The sequence below is a fragment of the Echeneis naucrates genome, chromosome 8 (genome assembly GCF_900963305.1).
Source record: "Echeneis naucrates chromosome 8, fEcheNa1.1, whole genome shotgun sequence".
NCBI lineage: Eukaryota > Metazoa > Chordata > Actinopteri > Carangiformes > Echeneidae > Echeneis > Echeneis naucrates.
In genome coordinates this window covers 17,026,402-17,047,129 of record NC_042518.1, presented here as the reverse complement: position 1 = coordinate 17,047,129, position 20,728 = coordinate 17,026,402, and the positions used below count along the sequence as shown (strand labels likewise).

The following is a 20,728-nucleotide window of genomic DNA, read 5'->3' as shown; positions in this document are numbered from 1 at the left end:
AACCCCAACCAGTTATCTTTTTAAAAAGCACCCAATTCCTCTAGCTTGAATAAAATAAAATAAGCATAAAAAAAGAAGGGGACATACAACTCTGGATCAAGTGTGTCATTCTTCTTTCGTTGGAATTGGTCTTTGCTGATGGACCTGTGGGGAGGGGAAAAAAGTCTGAAAACAGACTATTGTAATTACCACGCAAAGATCACCCTCTCTAAAATGGAGACTATACAGTCTTCTGACTAAATATATCAATAAATATTTGAGGAAATTCATCTTCTAGTCATACTGATTACATGCAAATCCAAATTATTAGAAACATATGAACTCTTAATAAATGATTGATTTAGATCATGATGAGACGGCAGGAGAAATTAGATTATTTAAAAAAAAGCAAATGTTTTTGAAGGGCATGCCTTCTATTTTACAGCTTTATTCATCATGGGGAGTGATACCATCACAAGAAGATAGACTAACAATGTGAATGAAACCAGTGATGTCATCAGGGTTACCTTGATTTGAGCATAAGACTTAAAACTTTTTACAGTGTGTAAAAAGAGTGTTTTAGCACTTCACACATATTAGAGACTCAGTTCAGAGTCCAGTGTCTAATGTTATGATGGCTTTCCTTCATTTGCATCTTGACTTTAGTCAATTGCAAAACTACACTGTCGGAGAAACCCTTTAAATGCACTACATGTAATTGCTGGGATTTATCTTATTCATGCCATTTGTGTTATTTTATCACTTAGAGACCAATGAGCTGCTGGTGGTTCAGTTATTACAAAATTATCTTGACCAACTCAATATCCCTCAATGTCACAGAATATTTGGTTTTGGGTTCATTTGATAGAGGGTTGCAGCTATAAAAAGTCTTGAGTTTGAACATTTTGTTGTTAAATAAGTAGTGGAGTGAGCTAAAATAATCTGAACGGTTGTAATACTGCGAAGAAAGGTTATTTGTCTCACCTTATGTGGAAGATAACATTTTATGAGGGGTTTTGATTATGTCAAAAAACGTTTTGAGTGGCTGCTACATTTAATTGTTGATGCTGCAAGACTACGCATTTGGACGAGTGCTACACGTGAATCCATGTTTTAGATAAGAGAGCTGTCGTATGAGAGGAAGGCAGCAGAGGGATAGTACTCACGTCTGAGGCTGGGAGGGGTCATCCCCCAGGGAAACACTCTCGCCCTGGATTTCGTTGAAACACTTCTCACAGAAGTGGTACCTGTCAGCAAGAAGCCCATATTTTGGTGAACTACACCGTTCGCCATCAGCACAGCCAATCACAGAGAGGGCACGAAGAAGCAGCCGCCAATCAGGGCAGGGCAGGACAGGCCAGGGGGCGGACACACAGGAGGAGGCAGAGGGCAAGGTAGGTCGTCGCCAGCAGCCAATCGTGATGCAGGGTTTTTGTGTGGGCGGGTGTTTTGATTTTGCGCATAAATTTCGGAGTGGATGATTGGTCACACCAAAGCAGGCCAATGCAGACATCACAAGCGTTAAAAAAGGAGGGAGAGAAGGGGAGAAGGGAAGGGGGGGAGATGGGGTAGGGAGGGGAGGGGAGGTCAAAATGAATATTAAAAAAGCGTGAAATAAATCGTTACAAGTCAGACGAAGACAATGGAGAGACAGAGAAGGAGAAGGAGGACATGGAGGGTGGGGGGGACAGACAGGATGTGAACGACAACCAACAGAGGACAGAGAGCCAAGGCAAAGCAAAGATTAGCGTCAGACATCCAGTGGTAAACAACAACAACATTACAGCAACATGAGAGACCACTAGGAGCTGTGCAAGAGGAGGGAGTGAGGATATGAGTCTCCAAACATGAAAGGGTGAATGAGGAAAAATAAATTAATAAATGGTAAAGCAACAGAGACCCATCATCCTTTCAATTCATTTATAAAGTGGGAACCTTTCTTCTGGTGGTGAGAATGGACCCCCCCGCCTTCTACTTAAATATCAGAAAATGCAAGCAGTCATGTGTTGTGCATGTAAATTTACTCAGTGGGAAATAATAGTGCAACAAATAAAGGATAACTGCTGAAGAAGACAGGATCCCACTTTATGAATGACAACATAATGAAAATTAAAACAGTGAACTATGAAGATGGAGATGATGCCAGGATAACCATTGAAGCCAAATTAAAACTCATCTGTGATTGCACTGATTGATGCTAAGCTGTCAGGAAATATAGCCAATGTGCAAAATACAACAGGACACACAGAAGCTGATCTTATTGGCTGCTAAATGTCACTAATACTTTCTGATTACTGTTGGTCTGTGACTTGTGTGTGCTTGTGCTCCAGTGGGTTGACAGCACTTACCTGTTCTGGTAGCTAAAGTAGGCAGCGTCACGTTGGATGGTGCATAATTGTTTTCCATAGCAGCATAGGGTTTGAGGGGAAAACTCAAACTGTAACAACAAAAACAAACAAAAAAAGGAAAGTTGTTTGTAGACCTTATATTTGAGAGAATTTGGACACTGTACATCTCACATATGTACATTCCTTTTCCTTTGGACATGTTGGGAAACATTCACTTTCTGGAAGAGAGTTGGGTGAGAAGAGTGATATCACTCTCATGGCTATCAGCTAAATTTGAGGCAACAGCTGGTTAGCCTTGATTATCACTTATGTCTGTAGCTTCAAATTTACTGAACCGACATGAGATTGGTACCAATCCTCTGAGCTAACTCTCAGCACGAAGGCAATTAAGAAATAGCTCAAATACCTGCACAGATGCCATGACATGAACAAAACAAATACCCCCGCTCCTTCCTCACCTTCCTCCCACAACAGTATCCCAGGCCCTGCATGACGGGGTCGATCTCAGATTCAAACACCTCTGCCAGCTTGGAGCAGTACTTGTAGACACGGGATGTCTTGCGGTTGTACAGCCAGGCGTTATTGAACATCAGCCAGATATCCTCCACATATTGCCAAGGCTCTTGGTACTGTCCTGTGTCTAGCTTCCGCTTTATGGTCGACAGGTCCATGGGGTTCTTCACAATGTCAAAGTAGTCCTGGTTTGGAAGGTGCCATCCAGATTCAAGTGGAAGGTCAAAGGAGATTTGAGAAGGGAAAGGAAAGAGTAGTAGGGTAGTGGAACGGTTTGGCCGTCCAAGGGAGGGATATGAGAGAGATAGGGAGGAAGAGCATCGTCATCATCGTGGCCATCAGGTGGGATGAAGGCATCGCAGTTGACCAGGTGGGACCAGAGTAGGGAGAGAAGAGGGTGCAGGGGGACAATGTTGTTGAGCGCTGCAGAGAAGAAGGTTCGTGTGCAAACAGAGAGACATGACAACTTCTGCCCTCCAGCTCTCTGCTTTGCACCCTACATTTATAGTCAAGTCCCTCTCTGTACTCCGCAGCAGGGACCAGGCTACTGCAATGAGTCTGTCTGGTCCTCCGCTGTTCATCTAACCACAGGGTAAAATTTAAAAACTAGCTACTGATGCATTTTATGTGCTCATATAGTAACTTATGGGTTAACAGCATTGTGATTTTCTAATCATTATTTACCAATTAGACTTAAAATACATATTTTCTAATTTTGCCACACAGATATTTAGACTAGTTTGGTAGCCTGGGGAATGGTTCTCTGCTGAGGTTTGAATGCAAACAAAGCTTTCAGGCCTGGGTAGCAATCAGGGTGCAAAACCAAGAAGAACAGAGCAGTGGCAACAGCAACAGGCAGACAGAGATTTACTGCTTTTAGCAACATAGCGGTTGGCATTAACAACGGCAGCAGCAGCATGAGTGGCAATATGATGACAGAGTTAAAGCCAACAGTGCCGAGGTGAGGCAAATGTAAGAGGAAAAAAATGAGTCTCCAAGTTGCTTTTCTATTCATGTCACCTTCCCTCTGCTTCTTCTCAAACAGAAATACTATTTGAAAAAGGAGTAGAAATTCGGGTGAGGAAAAGAAAGACATTTTGGAGATTTTCCAATAGACACCCCCCCCCCCCCCCCAAAAAAAAAAAAAAAAAAAAAAAATTCCAAAAAAGGAGGTGGTGTGAGTTTTTAAGAGCAGGGTTCATCTCAGTGTCACCATGGCAACAAGAGCTGGGAAACAGACCCTCATCTCTGAATGGAACCACTCATATGAACAAACCAGTGATGCATATCACCATATAAACTTACAGATCCAAATTTATATCAAATTATATAGCTCTTGAAAAATCCCACCAGTTTGTAGGGATACATTTTCAAAATCCAGCTGAATGTTTATCCAAAAATTCTGTGATCCAATGACACAAGAGTACAAAGTTGCATCACTTGACTGCAGAGGTTGCTGAAAGAGAGGTGTGCCAGTAATCTGGTGTTTGCACTTCACTCTCTTGACTTTTAGACTTAATATTGCTGGAGCCAGTGGGAGAACTGACACAATCTCTTATCAGTACACTAATGATTTTGACCTGTAGGGAATTGCATGTTTAGTCCCATCACTGCACACATCCTTTGGATACAGTGAGGGTAAAAGTATTGTCCCACCTCTAGACACTGCCCATCTGAACACTGTCAAACTACTACTGGTGAGGAACTGAACTAGAAAGCTAGCAATGGAATGAAAGGATGAAAACTACACAAAAAAGAAAGAAAAAAAAGATTCAAATTAAAACTATAACAAAAGGCAAAAGTGACACAAATTAAAGTGATAAACAAAAGCAATAAGCTCATGAACTGTTACAGTTCAAAGAAAATGTCTGATTTGGAATGCTATGGAAGACAAGAAGCCATTTTTTAATTTGTAAAAAATATGGCTGGTTGGTTTGTGTATTTCGTAATTTGTTTGGTTTTTATGCTTTTTGGGGGGCATTATATCAAGTGTGCTGTTAGCACAGAAATTTCAACATCAAAATCTTAAAATTTCAGCCATTTTAATGTTTGTCTGATTTGAACAGTTCTATCGGTACAAGGAAGATGCTCATGAGACTCATTGCTTTGATTTACAAATGACAAGAAGTTTCAGGAAAAAAAAGAAAAGAGTACACAGGCTGTCACACACTCACACACACATGCGCGCGCACGCACACGCACACAAATTAAGTTTTCTTAACTTCTGACATGCAATGGGAGAAAAATCACTTAAAACGTTAAAATAACTGAAATCCAGATATGTAAAATAAATTGTAAAAGAACCACTTCAACAACTATGACTAGGCAGAAAAAATATTGAAAGATGAAAAAAGTAAAGAAAACAAACAAACAAAAAAAACAAACAAAACAAACAGCTACAACAACAATAAAACAAAAAACAAAACTACATTTTCAGAGGAGTTGAAGCAAAATGGCAGCCAGTGCAGTCCCTTACCAGGTTAGTTTTGTTACTAGTTCGAATACGTACGGGTATTCCCAGTAACTGGGGGTCCACCGGCTGACGGAAGGGAAGGGACTCAGGGTCCTGCCGGTACAGAGCTTCCAAGGTGGGCATCAGAGCCTGACGCAGCTCCTCCGGCTTAAAGACTGGAAAAGCAATAAAAATTAATGAGAAATGAGATCAAGTGATGGAAGGTAAAGTGAGGAAAGCGGGGGGGCGGTAGCCAAAGCATTTATGTCGGCATAGAGTCAGTGCCATTAAACTGGTGCTTTTCTGGTGATTGAATGGCCATCATGATCCCACCGCTGTTGACATGGGTCATTCTGAATCACAGTAAATTTTCTGAAGACTGTTGATTTTGCTGGACACACACAGACAGGAGCTGCAGCTTTCGAGCCGCTGAAGTTCTGAGTTGTGGTCACACCACAATGTGAAAATTGCTCCGTCATGCAAAGCAGTTGCAGCCTAAAGCTTGGTGATAAGGTGACCACTCACGTGCAACCTGCTGAAGCTGACCTATTAACCACCAGCCTGCTTCTGGGCTTCTAGTACTGCTCTTATTATTATTTTTTTATGTAATTTCTTCTGGCTTTTACTCATCACTTAAATCAACTTTGTTAAAACCAAAATTTCATATATTTTTTTTGGAGGAGATTTAACTCTGTTGGTGGAGTAAAGCCAAAGTGAATTTTGTAACACAGCTATTACAGTTCTTTTTTCCTCAGCACTGTCATAACACCTCTCAACAGGTTAAATCCTGGTGCAACCAGGTATTAAATGCAGTGATGAGTTTGATAATGTCTCCTCCTAGGAGTAATAGTGTCAGAACTTACTTTTCTTTTTGCTCTGAGTGCTGGATGGGGAGCTGTTGGTGGCTGTTGACCCTGACCCCTCCTCTTCCTCTTTGGGCTCTTTCTTCACATCAGGCTTCTTGTCTTCACCTGTTGTTAATGATGATGACACTGAAGAGGAAGATGTATCCATTGGCTCGCCTTTACACCCATCTCCAAATGTCTTCTCTTTCTTTATCTGAGAGGAAGAACCACATAACTCATGATGACTACTGAAAACAAGACCTAAAGGTCTATTCATATATTCAAAGAGCTCTTCAAATTTTCTGGAATCTTTTAAGACCCTGGCTTGTTATTGAATCAGTGCAGAAAGTTTTACCTCTGGTTTCTCCTCTGTCTTCATATCAAGCTGACCCTTTCCCATCTTGCCCTTGCCCTCTCCTTGTGTCTCAGCCCCTTCGTCGTCCTCTTCCTGCTTCTTCACTTCCATTTTAATGTCTTCCTGGCTGGGTGCAGAGCCATCTGCCAGAGCAAGCTGGGAGCTAGGATCTGTGCTGCTGTTGACTGAGGCCGGGGAGGATACCTGACCATCTGCTGTCAGAGAAGGCTTTGCAGATAGCTGAAACAAAGGGACAGAGATCAGGTCAGGTTTTGAAATCCAAAGTTAGACTCAACAAATGGGACGCATTTGCTTTTTCCCCTACTTTCAACCATTACTGAAATGCATTTCAAGAACCCTTTGATAATTTTTTCTTTTTTTTTTTTGGATGAAGACAACATTCATTCCTAAAAACTTATTCTCATTGGACTTCTGAACTGAAACAACAAAAGCAAAGAGCATCCTTGAATAAGGCTTAAACAAGCAGAGTGATCTACTCACTGGGGTCTGAGGCAGCAGCAGTGGCACATGAGCATTCTGGTTAGGCACTGAAGAAGCCTGACTTGCCTGGGGGCCGGAGGAAGCCACACCCCCAAGCGTCTGCTGTGGAGGCTGACTGGCCTTCTCAGTGTTCCCTGTCTGCCCTGTTTGTTGCTGCTGTTGTAGCTGTTGCTGTTGTTGTTGTTGTTGTTGTGGATGCTGCGGAGGGGGCAGCTGGGGGGTGCTGGGGGTCTGTGGCTGTGGGGTCTGTGAGCCAGGTAATGTGGGGGGTGTTAGATGGGGTTGAGGCGTTAAGCTGCGTGCCGGTGATGGGGAGTTTGTTCGGATGGATGGGCAATGAGGGTAGGAGTTGGGCTGTGTGGAGGTGGAGGATGGAGGCAAGTTGGGTAGAGGCCCAGCACCACTGGCACTACCAGACCCCATGGAGCCTCCAGGGGGTCCGGACACTGGAGCAGAGGAGTTGGCCTGAGCTGCAGGGCTACTGGCTGGCAGGGAAGGCGGCGTAGGCATCTGATTCTGCTACAGAAGTTAGGAAAGTAAGGTTAAAGAAAAAAGGAGCAGGGAGCAGGGTTAGAGGAAATCCTTGCTTTTCTTCTAATTGCCAAATAAATATTTTTGATTTAAAATTTGCTTAACATCAATCCAAAAAGAGTGAGGTAAGCCATACAGAAAAACACATAATAATTGCAGAGGTAGGTATACCACTCTGGAACTCACAATACTATTTCTAATCACTTTCTTGGAAACCTATTAAATTAATTAAATAAATATGGAAGACTGCCAAAAAGCACCAATAATCAGTCTTACAACTTTCTGATAGCGCAATGACAAGCTGTGATTCCTTTTTCATAGTCGCTGTGAAGAATATGCCAAAATGCTGATGACAGTTCAGTTAATTATACAGTATTCGTCACTACCCATTAGGGATGTAACAGTGCGTATATTTGTCCCGAACCGTTCGGTACAGGTGTTTCTGTACGAATATACACGTGTGCTGAACGTGCCAAATATATTACCACGCTAAAGCAAAGCTCACCAGTCCTTGTTTCTTCATTGATTTCAAAACCGAGGTACATGCTAAACAGTGACTTTAGCGTACCGTTACACCCCTACTACCCATCTCTTCCTTCAAAGCTGTTTTGAGATTTGTGTTATGCTCCTCACTCATTCAATCATCTTATCCGTTTCCGGGTCGCAAGGGAGGAAACCCATTCAAGCACGGGGAGAATATGCAAACTCAGCACAGAAAGGCCCCAGGCCCAGGAGTCGAGCCCATGACCTTATTGTTGTGGGGTAAAAGCTCTAAACACTATGCTGCCCTGTATGTTTCCACTCATTTGCATTAATTTGGCAAGTTTCCCACATCCAGGTAAAATAATAACTTACAAAAACATTTCATTGTATCAAATCAATCTGACCATAATTAAACGCCATTGTCACTCTGCCTCTTAACTTACTTGTGCCACTGCAGTCTGTGGCCCTGGCTGGTTCATGCCAACAGGACCTGAACCAAGTCCAGGACTGGACCCAGGAAATTGACCTGGGGGGAGGTATTGGTTCTGTAACTGGGTGGCATTGGGCTGGCCCATTCTTGTTGCGCCTATACCCCCCTGCAAATTACACATTAAATGACACGTGAACTCTCAGCTATACATGACACTGAAAAATCAGTAAGGGCATCTAAAATTTCTAACAGGAACTTATATTTTCCGTTTCTTTGCCTTTTGTTTACTCTTTTCCTTCCCAGCATTGATTTCTCATAGTACTTAGAATCAAGAAATAAAATCATCGTTTCAAATTCAAACTTCGATAATAACCATGCTGACACCGATACCAACCTGGTTCATTGGTGCATTAATAGGAAGAGGAGGTGTTGACCTCTGGCCCATTGACTGCATCCCCATCTGACCAAACTGATTCATTCCTATGGCAGAAAACAGAAAGAAAAGACAAATGAGATGTATTGAAAGCAAAAACCCTCATGTGTCTTCACTGTGGGGCTTTAATTTTCTAAAAATTTTGGGATGTGAAATGATTAAGAATTTAAATCTGATTAATCACATGGTAGCTGTGGATTAAACAATATTCATTTGACTGAAAAATTCACATTTTCTCTTTATATTGTTGTAAGAGAAAGATACATGACAGGAGGCAGATACGCATGTTTAACTTTTTTTTTTTATGACAAAATTCAAATTTTTTGGAAATAAAAGCTGGATGGAAATCGGTTAAAATTCACAACAGTCTTTTTGGGCTGCATTAACAGTTTAAAGCAGTTCTCACCAGTGTATCCTGATTGGGAATTAACAAGAAAAAACAACTTAATGAAATTGCCTTTAAGATTTGTTACAAAAAGAAGAACGGGATTAAAATGAAAAACAGAAAAACAAACAAAAAAAATATATATATATATTGATTGTGGCTTTTTAATTGATTGCAATAAAAGCCTTAGTGCTGACAGCCCTATTTAAAGTTTAAAATACTGTTTCAATTCGAGAAGCTCATTACCAATCAAATATTGAATTTTTATGATTTCCAAAATGCATAACGGGCTGTGTTTGTACTCCAGTGAAGAGGTGGTACAGGCTAAAACCCCTTAACAATCTCTCCTTAACATTTATTGAAATTACTATGCACTTGTTGTCTTTGACTATTGAAAATAATCAACATGTTTCAAATGAAAAATTATTTCCCTGAAACTAAGAAGAAGAAGAAGAAGAAGAAGAAGAAGAAGATCTGGACATGTATTCAAAATAAATGAATCCAAGCGTATTTACTCGATAGTGTCATTAAACCATACCTGCTGGGTTCTGCATCCTGTTGACCATCTGATTTGGTCCAGCTGGTCGGGCCATGGACGGATCAGCATGAGGACCATCTGAAAAGTTGAGAAGTTTAACTGATCTAAAAGCTGAGCACTACTTCAGATATTATTTGCACGGCAGCGAAGAAATACTAAAGTGTCTGAAAGAGGTAAAAACTGTATGTTTACTTACTTGGGGGTTGCCCTGGGGGCATGGGCAGCTGTCCCATGTTTGGAGGCCCTTGTGGGAGCCCTGAGGAGGGTATTCCAGGTTGGCCAGGCATGATGCCCTGCTTCTGGAGCCGTGTCCTTCTCTTTTCCTCAAGTTCCTTTTGGATCTTATAGATCTTCTCAGCCAGTAGGTGGTAGTACTCCGCCTACAAGTTGATACACCAAGGGGAAGGCAAGGGAGAATGTTTCAGGATACTTCTAACTTGTGCATTGATATATATGGACATTTTATTTCCTTTTCCTTCACTGAGAACTGATGCCACAGAACTTAATGTTGTATTTATGGTAGGTTTCTTACCCTACTGTTGGCTGACTCGTACATGTCTCCCTCAACTTTCCGAGCATAAGCCACCAGATTCTCCATCCGTCTGTCTTTCAGTGCAGCTGGGTCAGGAGTGGGGAAGATGGCTTGCACACTGTGTACACACACACACACACACACACACACACACACACACACACACACACACAGAGGAAGGAAGCATAACTACAATTACCTTGAGAGCAGATCAGCCGGCAATGAAAATTAACTAATTTTCAAATAAGTTAATTTCACTAGCTCTCCCTCATGACATTTTTTTGGGGACACTTGCATGACACAGCAAACTCACAGTTTGTGGACGAGGTGGTTGCGGAGGTCTTGTGTGATGTCTTCATGCCAAGACTTCCTCATGCCTGCAGCAGAGGGAGGAGTTGCTGTGGGCATTGAGCCCAGGCTCCCCACGCTGTCATTCATTAGACTGGAGGAAACAAAAGACAATGAAGGTAACAAAAAGTAAGTTCGTCACAGCATCAGCCTGGCTTAAGAAGGTGTAAACAGCTATGACCAGTGAGAAGCATTTATACCTCTGTGCATTCATATTGTTGTGCAACATGGCATCTGGCAGAAGAGAGGACTGCTGGTTGGGGGGCTGGACTCCTACCCCACCATTCACTCCCATGGAGTTTCCTCCTAAGAAAAGACCATTGATATTAAAAACAGCAATCTTCTGATAGGGAAACATAAACCACAGTATGTGTGGAATAAAGCTGCTGTGAAGAAAACTTCAATCTTGAAAGTGGAACAATATTAAGAATGAACATATTTTATGTGTCATAGTCCAGTAGAGTTACTGTAAAATTTGTGAAACACATAGTGGCAATACAAACTAACCAATGGTGTTAAGAGTCCTCATTCCAGGCTGTCCCTGCATCCCCTGGTTTGGCATGTTGGACTGTGGTTGAGGCTGTGGCATCTGGTTGCCCTGGTAAGTGAGACCTAGTGCAGCGTAGGCCCTCTCTATGGAGCTGGGGTCAATCTGGTTGGGAGGGTTCAGGTTTGGCGTGTTGGACTGTCCACCTGGTACTCCTGAACTTAAAGAGTTTACTAAACCCACACCAGCACTGTTGACAAGAGCTGCGAAGATGAGAACAGAGGGAAAACAGGGTTGGAACAGAGAGGAAACGGCAAGTGGACATTTGTAAATTTTAGGCCACACTTTAGGACATCATAATGTTTAGCTACAGGATTCTTCAATAAAAACTGTAAGCATATGAACTACCTAAAAATAGACACACACAGGCAGAAACAACACTCACACTGCTGGTTCCTCTTGTCTCCAGCATTTTTCAGTGGCAGGCATACAGGACAGTCGTGCCGTGTGCAGTTCTTCCAATGAGATATTATCTGTCTGGATGAGGCGCAGTGTGCCACTGGAGACCAGTAGAAACAAGCAAAATTTTGAGAAACGGAAAGAGATGTATGAAAGAGAGAAGGGGAGTAAAATAACAAGTAAAGAATAAGAGCACAAAATAAAACTGTAGGAGTAAAAAAGGACAAGAGAGAGACAGAAGGCCAAGAAGGATATACTGGGAGTCCTTTAGCACAACGACAAAATGTCCAGATGTCACAACAATGACAGTAGGAGAAAAAAAAAATTGTATAGAAAAAAAACAGCCACCTAGAGAGAGAATAAGTTCCTTTGGTACAACAAAAAGCTGGGAGGTAAACCAAGAGGTAAATAAACAAGATACAAGAACTACCCTCACAAAAAAATAAAAATGAATTGCTCAGATATATAATAACTTCAAACACAGCCTAGGCTACATGACAAAACCACACATCATAAAACCAGCAATCACCATAATTCAGCACTCACCCTGACAAGACTTGCCAGCCTGGCAATGCGTCATGTGGTTGAGCACATTCTTCATGGTACGGCAGTGCGGCAGGTTGCACTGCCGTACTTCGCCGTTAGCCTGCTCCCTCCGCTGGCATTTGTGCGCATGGAGCAAGAGGACCAGCTGCTGTTGAATAAGCTTCCGTTTCTCAGGGTCTGCAGTGGGGGGCGCTGTGCCGGGACCTGCCCCTACGGCATTGAGCCCAACCGGGGACCCTCCCACTGCTGCTGCTGCGTTGACAGATACACCACCAACCGCTCCAGGTTGCTGCTGCTGAGAGGTCTTGTGACAGAGAGGACAAGACCATTAGAGAACAAGAAGGCCCCACTTCCTAAGACCAGTTTACGAACAGACTGGCTGGTAGCACACCAATTCAATCATCCATTCCTCAAAAATGTATTCTTTGAAATTTTATTTTCCTACTTAAATAAACCATAGCGAGAGAAATGCCTAGCTACAGGTAATAGACAAAAAACAGAATTGCCATATTACTTTTATCAAAGGTTTAAAGAAATATGCTTAAGGAATTAGAGGTAAATATTGATCCAACAATCAAACCGTCTCCAATGCGCTGAGGAGAAAAGAGCAAAAAAAAAAAAAAAAAAAAAGAGCTGGATTTGTTTGAAGCCAAATAGCTATAATCAGAATCAGAAATACTTTATCTATCCCAGAGGGGAATTGCCACACTAAATAACCTCAACATGTAATGAAACTGTGCTTTGTTGACTGCGGTCATGTCTTTGAGCTGACCTTATCGAAGACAGATTGAAAGATACTTCCATTAAGTCCACCTTTCATAAACATCATTGCCATTTGAGATATTCCACATGACAAGTTTTGGATGAAGATGGGTATTAAAAAGCTGATTTAATCAACATTTTAAATAATATTTTTTGTGCCATTGTCATGAATGCTTCTTTATACATTTACATTGAGTTTGCAGTATTGCAGGTCAGGCTGACAAGGCAGATCTGGTACATTTGGTTGTTCTGAAGCTTGATTTCAAAGAGGATTACTTTCTCTGAGATAATTATTTTTATGATGGTTAAACTAATACTTGTACTACTAATACAACCATGTCAATGACCTTCCTCTTAGCCACCAAGCTAAGTGTGTTTATGCTGCTTCTTCTGAGTCCAGTATGAGTCCAAGTGAAAATGATATAGCTACTGGTTAATTTCTCGCTGGCAAATCCAGATTAGTCTGAAGATCAGTTCAACAACAAACACCACCCCCTCCAAAAAGAAAAAGAAAAAAACAAAAACAAAAAACAACTGTAAATTTCTAACATAAATCATTAACTAGTATACAAGAAAATAAAAGGGAATAGTCTAACGTGAGAAAAAAAAACAAAACCTTCAATTCACTTCATTTCGTTTATTGAAATAAACTGATGACCCAAAGATGTAGGGCAGACCCCAACACTTGACCTCCCAGAACTGCTAGGGTAGGAATTACACAACATACTTCATTCAAAGCACTTAACCTGCTATTTCTCTCCACCAAGTCACATTCACCTCTAAACTACACCAACTTAGATGTTGCTTGAATTCCTTCATTACCTGCACGGATGATGCATGTTCTGTACTGGTCGTAGAGAAGTATGAGTCACAAATTTGAAAAAAAAAAAAAAAAAAGTACAAAAGAATTTCACACTGTAACTTAAAGTCTTGCTGTCTAGCAGGTGAAACATAAAGAGGCAATGGTTTGATAAGTATTGAAAATGCTTTGAAGCAGAGTTGAGATGAAAGCCAATAAGCAGACAGATCATAATTATTTTTCTGCACAGTGTTTACATCTTTTCAGGCTTTTGTTGGTGGAGAAACTGGTTCATCTGCCTTTTCCATTCACTCACACACAATTATACTAAGCTACCTGCTACACTTTTGAGTCCCTTGGCTCCCTATGACAGTAAACGGAATGGCGTGTCAAAAATAGCTATATGAAGACGTATATGATGCTCTTCTTTGCTCTTAGGTTGCACACTTAATCTGGAGTACTACAGAAGGTCTCTAATTGCTGCAGAATTCATCTACCCCTATGGAACCCCCAAATAATAATAATAATAATAATAATAATAATCATAATAATCATCATCTTACCATCCCAGGCATGCCTTGACCTGGTGGTACCTTCTGAGTGGCCATATTGTTGGGAAGACCTGCCTTATTCTGGAGGTGCGGGCCCAGCCCTGCTCCAGGCAGCCCCTGGCTAGCAGACTGGCCGTACGGACCGCCATAGGGGCCCGCATTGGCCATCATATTCATCTGGAAAACAAAGTGAGTGAAGGCAAAGATTAATAAATAAATTCTGTGACTTAAGCAGTCAGTCAATTGACAAGTCAACGAGTACTGATGAAACATGGGAGGGTTTTACATGACACAAGGAATCCACCCAGACTGGATTGTTTAAAAGTTGCTCCAACAATATCACTGAAATATAATTGCTAAGAGAAGAAAATTAAATTAATTTTAACTGCTAATTACTTTTTTCAGAATTAGCATACATTTTGACAATTCTATCTCAATGTTAATTCTACTCTCGACAACAACTTAACTGCACACTAAACACTGTTCACCAAGTTCTAGCTAACCAACAGCTAGTTTTATATCCAGTCAACAGTTGTTTCATTCTGAAGCCGGTAAAAATGTAACAAGTTAAATTAATAGTGGAAGATCCAATAAGGCTGTTCCAAAACTAGCTACAACGTGAAGTCTTTTGTTTACAGTTGCTATGGAAGAAATAGTCCTTTTCAACAGTTCAGCTTTGCATATGAACTGTCAGTGACAATAACTGGCTTAAATGTTGCACCTACGACGAGCAGTAAAAAAAATAAATACATGGTTATTTAGAACAATTCACTGGTTATGTTTTAATTAAAGGACAATTAAAATCAAATCCTGTATTTGTTGCTGCACAACCGAGAATTATGGCAGTCACATGCAATCAGAGAAACACACCTCAATTGAACTACTTAACTCAGTGATCTGCAGTACTTCCTTCACACCTTTAAAACCAAATCACAACGGCATATTATGTGGCATATCAACTAGCAGAGGTTAACCGTCACAACCACAGAGTCAAGAATGATGCATCTGAGTCCAACACATAACCGCACTCATGGCTGCACCTGCTGTGTTTCACAAAAGCATCTGCTAGAGGTCTGAGTTTACAGCTCGACTGAGCTCTTAAAAGATGTGTCTGACTTCAGCGCCATAGACCTGGAAATACTCCATATCTGAATAGCTTAAAAATGTGAAATTCCCATTGGCCTTCCTTTGTGTCAGAGAGGTCAAATTAATAAAACTCCACACAGACAAATTTTCACAGATTTCACAGCAATTTCAAATGTCAGTGTTTTATGCACATATAGCCAGTGAGCTGTAACAAACAGATAGATAGGCTAATAATAAAGGGTTCAATCCACTCTTTTTGTATTTGAAAGGCAGAGGCAGGTGTGGAATTAGGCAGAGCATCAAACCACACTTCATTTGGGCCAGTGTTTAATAAACCTTTACCTCAGTTAGAAATTACAGTTTACCACAACTGATCATTTGCCATAAGATGGTTGCTACTAATCTAAGAAATGTATGCACTAGCCGGCCCTGTTGCTTTGAGTGTACTTACTTTGTTCAGTGCTCCAGGTTGCTGTGGTCTCATCCCTGCTTGACCCACAGGTCCCATTGGCTGACCGCCCTGCTGCTGCTGTAGGGTTTCTGCCAACAGGTTACTATTGTTTCCCATGCCTGCACTACCAGGGTAACCCATTCTTGGTGAGCCGTTCATCACCTGTCCCCCCATTAACCCCTGCTGCTGCTGTCCAGTGGTGGCCTTCTGGCTACCCATCATGGCAGCTGCTCGATTAAGGGCTCCAACCCCTGCTACCATCCCAACCTGCTGCATTAGTCCAGGTTGCTGCTGCTGGCCCTGGGGGGGCATGCCTTGAGGTCCACCAGGGGATACAGGGACACCGCCCATCATGCCCATGGAAGCCCCAGGAGCTGTGCTGTTGGAAGTAGGGCCACCCTGCTGTGCTGATGCCCCGGCACGCAGAAGTTCAGATAGCTGTTTGTGTTTTGCAGCAGCATCCTGGCCTCCTCCCACACCAATCCCTCCAAGACTGGTATGCAGTTGATTGGCATCCCCTCCATTGGTCAGCCCCAAATCCGAGGAATTGATGAGCTCATCTGGGAGGTCATGCTCCAAGTCGAACAGTGAACCAAAATCTAAAGGGAAGAGAAGCAAACATCTCAGCATCTTACCAGTCATAAAAAATGATTTAGCTCCCAAAAAACAATATATATTTTTTTCCCATTTAACTTTGGTAGAAGTGTGAGAGTAATTTGAAAACTTTTAACCACTCATCTGAAGCCTATAGCCAGAAAGCCAGCGAATCAGTCGCTTCAAACAGACTGGACTTCACTCTTGTACATCCGTTTATTGTTTGAAGTGATGCCAAACATGAGAGTGCACACAGCAGTGTCAGGGTGAGAAGCCACAGAGGGGTAAACATGACTGTACCAAGTTGGGTGTGTTGCTCTGTCTACAGCTAGGTTACAAAACCTGACAAAGATAAAAAGGATAAAATCCACCTCAAAGGGAGAAGAATTTAAAACGGGAAGTCACTGGGAAGTTTATTGATATATGTTCAAAACAGAAATGCTTTCCCTAAATAGTCCTTCAATCCAGCACCATGCAGAATAGGTTGTGGGGTCTGTACAACTATGGTGAAAACCAAATCGTTCTCTTCACATGAAAGAAAATTGATGCAAGCATGTGGACGACATGTTTTACCTATGCTTGATGAAGGTATGTATGAGGCAAATGAATTACTCCACGACTTCACTCATCAGCCCATATGGTGTAGGAAATAAGCTGTGAAATCAACTTATTCTCTTATGCAGTTGCAGGGCGGGTGGTGTGGCCACCATTTGTATCCCAATCAACGTTGGAACAGAGTGCACGGCTGTCTAATCTTTTTGTATTACAAAGATACTATGGGTATTTTACTACAGAGAGTGAAACAGCACCAGGCAAAACACTTTAACCATTCACTGTCTTCTTAGGACAGGATGGACCTAGGTTGGATGATTCCTGGAGTTTTCAGCTTCAAGCTCATTGTGTGCAAATGAATTTGTTCGCAATAACAGTTAAACTCGTGCACAAAAGCGAAAAGCAAAGTGCTCTGCTCGGCTTGAGTGTTGAGTTACTTTGAAAAGTCAACTGCGAAAAGTGCATCGCTGTGTTCGCCGTGCAGAGCCAGACAATGGAGGCTGAACAAAATGGGCTTCGTCGGAGGCACAATTGAGATACTGAGAGCTTTTGAACAAAAGGCATCAAAGAAGACATTGGACAGACAGCGGCTGATTTTGTCCTTTCATTTTGGTCGCAAAATCAGTAGAAAAAAAATGACACACAGCTACGTCTTCTGTCGGACAACGCCGAGCGCAACTTTAATGAAGTGTCGAACAATAGCTAGCTGGTTTATACGGCATTGAAAGCGGATCGCATTCACGGCTAACAACACCTGAAGTATCCACAGCCCCGAAACACTTCTAATACCACCACTGGAAAAGTTGGCACCAACTAGGACAAATTGGATACTTTTAAACCAACCACCCCCCTATTTAATGTGCTAGTAGCACCGAGCTCAGCTGAGCCGGTCCGGCAGACTCGCCTCCTAGCCTCTTAGCTAGCTCACTGTTCCCGTTACTTTCTCCTAAAGCTGTTTAGGAAGCAAAAAACGTCTCTTTGTTTACAGGCTGCTTGTCCGGCCTGGTGTTTTGTGTGTCCGAGCCACTACACTTTCCTTTTCTCAAACTTTTTAAGTAGAAATATAACTTGGAACAAACTGGGGTGACACGACTCTTCCATTGTTTGGAGGTGGATGTTATAGTTGGCAGCTAGTTAGCCTGTTGAGGCTAACACATCAAAACATCAGTGTTAGAAAGTTGGTCCTTCTGTCTGGATTACATCCCATATCCCCCCTTAACAATGCAGCTATGCGGACTGCGCGTTTTTCTACAGCAAACTGCAAATGTATTCATGTTTAAATGAACTAAACTTGTGAAGCAGCTCAGTTTGAGACCAACTAAGTTGCAGTTGTGCAACACTGCAGACGTCTGAGACTGGCCGCTGATTAATACACACACAAAAACAAAACAGTGCCAGCTGGGTTTATGTTTTCTCTGCAGTAAATACATGCAATTTATTTACCATTTCCATCACTGGCAGACACCGAGAGAGCTGGAGAGGACAGCTTGGGCCTCTTGGCTGAAGGCGGGCCGGACTCCAGGACATTATCGGCCATATTTTTGACTAATTAAAAAAAGAGAGAGATGCTGTAGATCCACGGAGGGCACACGTATTTCCCTTATTTGCGTCTCCTTATCCCGTCCAGAAACACTTGTGATCGTTCCCCCACCGCTTGGGGGACGGTAGGGGAGAAGGCAGCAATGCTGAATTCCTTCCCTCAGTTCTCCCTCTCGGTTTATTCCTCTGCAGATATCAGTCCCCCTCCCCTGTCGGTGATTTTGTTTCTTCACTGATTTGAAGAGGAGGGAAGGTGGAGTCGGCAAAAAAGGCACGCGTGCGGCCCTCTGTCAACCTCATGTAGCCTCTTCTGCGACACAAAAATTGTCCCAAGATCCGTGCTCCGCGGTGCGCTCAGTCCTGCCCGCCATAGTCGGCGGAGAAATCCTGGATTTCAGCGATGAAGCGCTCCAGTGGAGAGTCTCGGTGCGGACGCAAAAATGGTAATTGGGAATCCAAGCACACAAATCAAGAGAAGTCCTACGTTAACTTCTCGGAGCTGATTTCTCATGCAACAGTTATGAGCCCCTCGGTTGCGTTTACAATTTCTCTCACCTGAGCAGACATCCCACTGCTATCAGTGCCACCGATTGCTCCTCAAAGAAAAAGGACAGTCAGTGAGGAGAGCAGCACCAGCAGCAAACCTTAAATTACACTTAAAGCGCAAGTGGTACTCCCAAGAGCGATACGGAGGGGGGGAACGCAACTTGCATTGTCTCTTAGCAGTAACTGAATAAATAGACTAAGAGATCTGCAGAGAGATGAAAACACCGGAGTCCTACGCTCTTCGACTGCGGATGTCTATTCCCATGCTTGAGTTTTCCTTTGCATTTACATGCGTACTAAATTGTGCACTTAATGTTTGACCATGCAAGGCACTGGGTCACAAATAATAGACTCGTATTGCACATTTGGCTGTTGCAACCCCTTTGCACGATTTTGCCTCTCTCAGTCGGGAGGTTTGGCAAAGGCTGAGAAGAGAAAAATCTCAAAAATCACTGCTCTTGTGCAGTCGATCCTGATGCAGACTTAATTTCTTTGACAGAACATATCTTGAGGGCAATCACAGCGTTAATTGCCAATCAGCGGGCAGGCAGATTGATCCAATTAGTTTTATTTTTCAGAAGACGATCTTTGTGGTTACGAATGTTGTGCTCCAGAAAAGGTTCCTCCTCCGATTCCTTCTTGGGTTCAAACTCTTGAAATCGCAGATCATGAAAAGAGTGATTAATATGCATACATATAAAAAGATACTGATACCCGTCTCTCAATGCTTATAGGATGTCTTGACCATGCAAACGAAGAGGAACAGAAAGCTCTTAACACACACACACACAGAAACAGGAGCGCAGCCACGGTGACACGCGAAAATGTGATCAAATTTGACGGAGGATCGCCAAGAAATTATGGCTATTTCGGAAGCGGAAAGCTTCAGATCGGCACAATGATGTTGACACCCACCCCCCCCTCCCCTTAAATTATTTTTGGGCTGACAAAATCCTCTCATTGACTCTTTGTGATGGAGAAAGCCCCCCTTCGCGTTGATCCTGGCAATTTTCCCCTTCTCTTTAAACCCGTCTTTCTTTCCACCTCTCCCTTCTGCCCGGTAGCAATTTATTTATATAATTGTCTATGCGGTCTCTTTCCTTCCTCCGCGACGGACACATAATGATTTTTCATGTTGGTGTTTTCCCCCTTTTTCGCAGTTTTTTTTCCTCGTTATGATAATATATAGCTCTCTTCCGCCTCTCCTCTCCGTCTCCGCTCCGCAAAAACACCCCCTTCCTTGGATTTTTCGGAGTATTTCCTCCTCATGCATACATATATATCACCGCCTCGGTTTTCCCTCCACTGCCGTCTTATCTTTTTCGCTGATGCTTCCTCTCTGCTGATAACACGGGCGGGATCCCGCCGCTCTTTCTTGCTCCGGCCGTTCCCGGAGCGGCTGTCGTCGGTAGCCGGAGTCGCTTCTCTCGATTATCTCCTGTTTCTGACGGTCTGTCCGCACAAACAAAATGGCGGCTTGTTGTTTCTACTCCTCTGATACGGGGGGAGGGTTGGAGGTACAGCAACATTAGGCGTGAAGGGAGGGAGGGAGGAAGGGAAGAAGAGGGGAGGCTGTCTTCGTAGGTGTTCGGGATTGTCCGGAAACCGGTTCCGGACTCGGTCGACAGCCGCCGACTCTAGTCTGTAGGGGACGGTGGTGCACCACCTGATCTGGTTCAGGAC

General features: G+C 42.7%; 1 protein-coding gene across 1 annotated transcript in view; it reads right to left on the bottom strand.

The window, feature by feature from the left end:
• The window catches only part of ep300b (EP300 lysine acetyltransferase b), a 30,614-nt gene extending 10,651 nt beyond the window's left edge, over positions 1 to 19,963 (bottom strand). Inside the window, exons 1-21 of the mRNA XM_029507517.1 lie at positions 18,404 to 19,963; positions 15,815 to 16,413; positions 14,290 to 14,454; positions 12,166 to 12,469; positions 11,606 to 11,719; positions 11,181 to 11,423; positions 10,874 to 10,979; positions 10,639 to 10,767; positions 10,326 to 10,443; positions 9,990 to 10,173; positions 9,794 to 9,871; positions 8,832 to 8,917; positions 8,451 to 8,603; positions 6,994 to 7,512; positions 6,493 to 6,732; positions 6,156 to 6,351; positions 5,350 to 5,468; positions 2,786 to 3,025; positions 2,328 to 2,416; positions 1,146 to 1,226; positions 88 to 144 (exon numbers count right to left, since the gene is read on the bottom strand). Coding sequence (XP_029363377.1) covers positions 88 to 144; positions 1,146 to 1,226; positions 2,328 to 2,416; positions 2,786 to 3,025; positions 5,350 to 5,468; positions 6,156 to 6,351; positions 6,493 to 6,732; positions 6,994 to 7,512; positions 8,451 to 8,603; positions 8,832 to 8,917; positions 9,794 to 9,871; positions 9,990 to 10,173; positions 10,326 to 10,443; positions 10,639 to 10,767; positions 10,874 to 10,979; positions 11,181 to 11,423; positions 11,606 to 11,719; positions 12,166 to 12,469; positions 14,290 to 14,454; positions 15,815 to 16,413; positions 18,404 to 18,497 — 3,914 coding nt within the window. The 5' untranslated portion in view covers positions 18,498 to 19,963. The remainder of the gene's footprint in view (positions 1 to 87; positions 145 to 1,145; positions 1,227 to 2,327; positions 2,417 to 2,785; positions 3,026 to 5,349; positions 5,469 to 6,155; positions 6,352 to 6,492; positions 6,733 to 6,993; positions 7,513 to 8,450; positions 8,604 to 8,831; positions 8,918 to 9,793; positions 9,872 to 9,989; positions 10,174 to 10,325; positions 10,444 to 10,638; positions 10,768 to 10,873; positions 10,980 to 11,180; positions 11,424 to 11,605; positions 11,720 to 12,165; positions 12,470 to 14,289; positions 14,455 to 15,814; positions 16,414 to 18,403) is intronic.
• Positions 19,964 to 20,728: the final 765 nt, after the last annotated feature.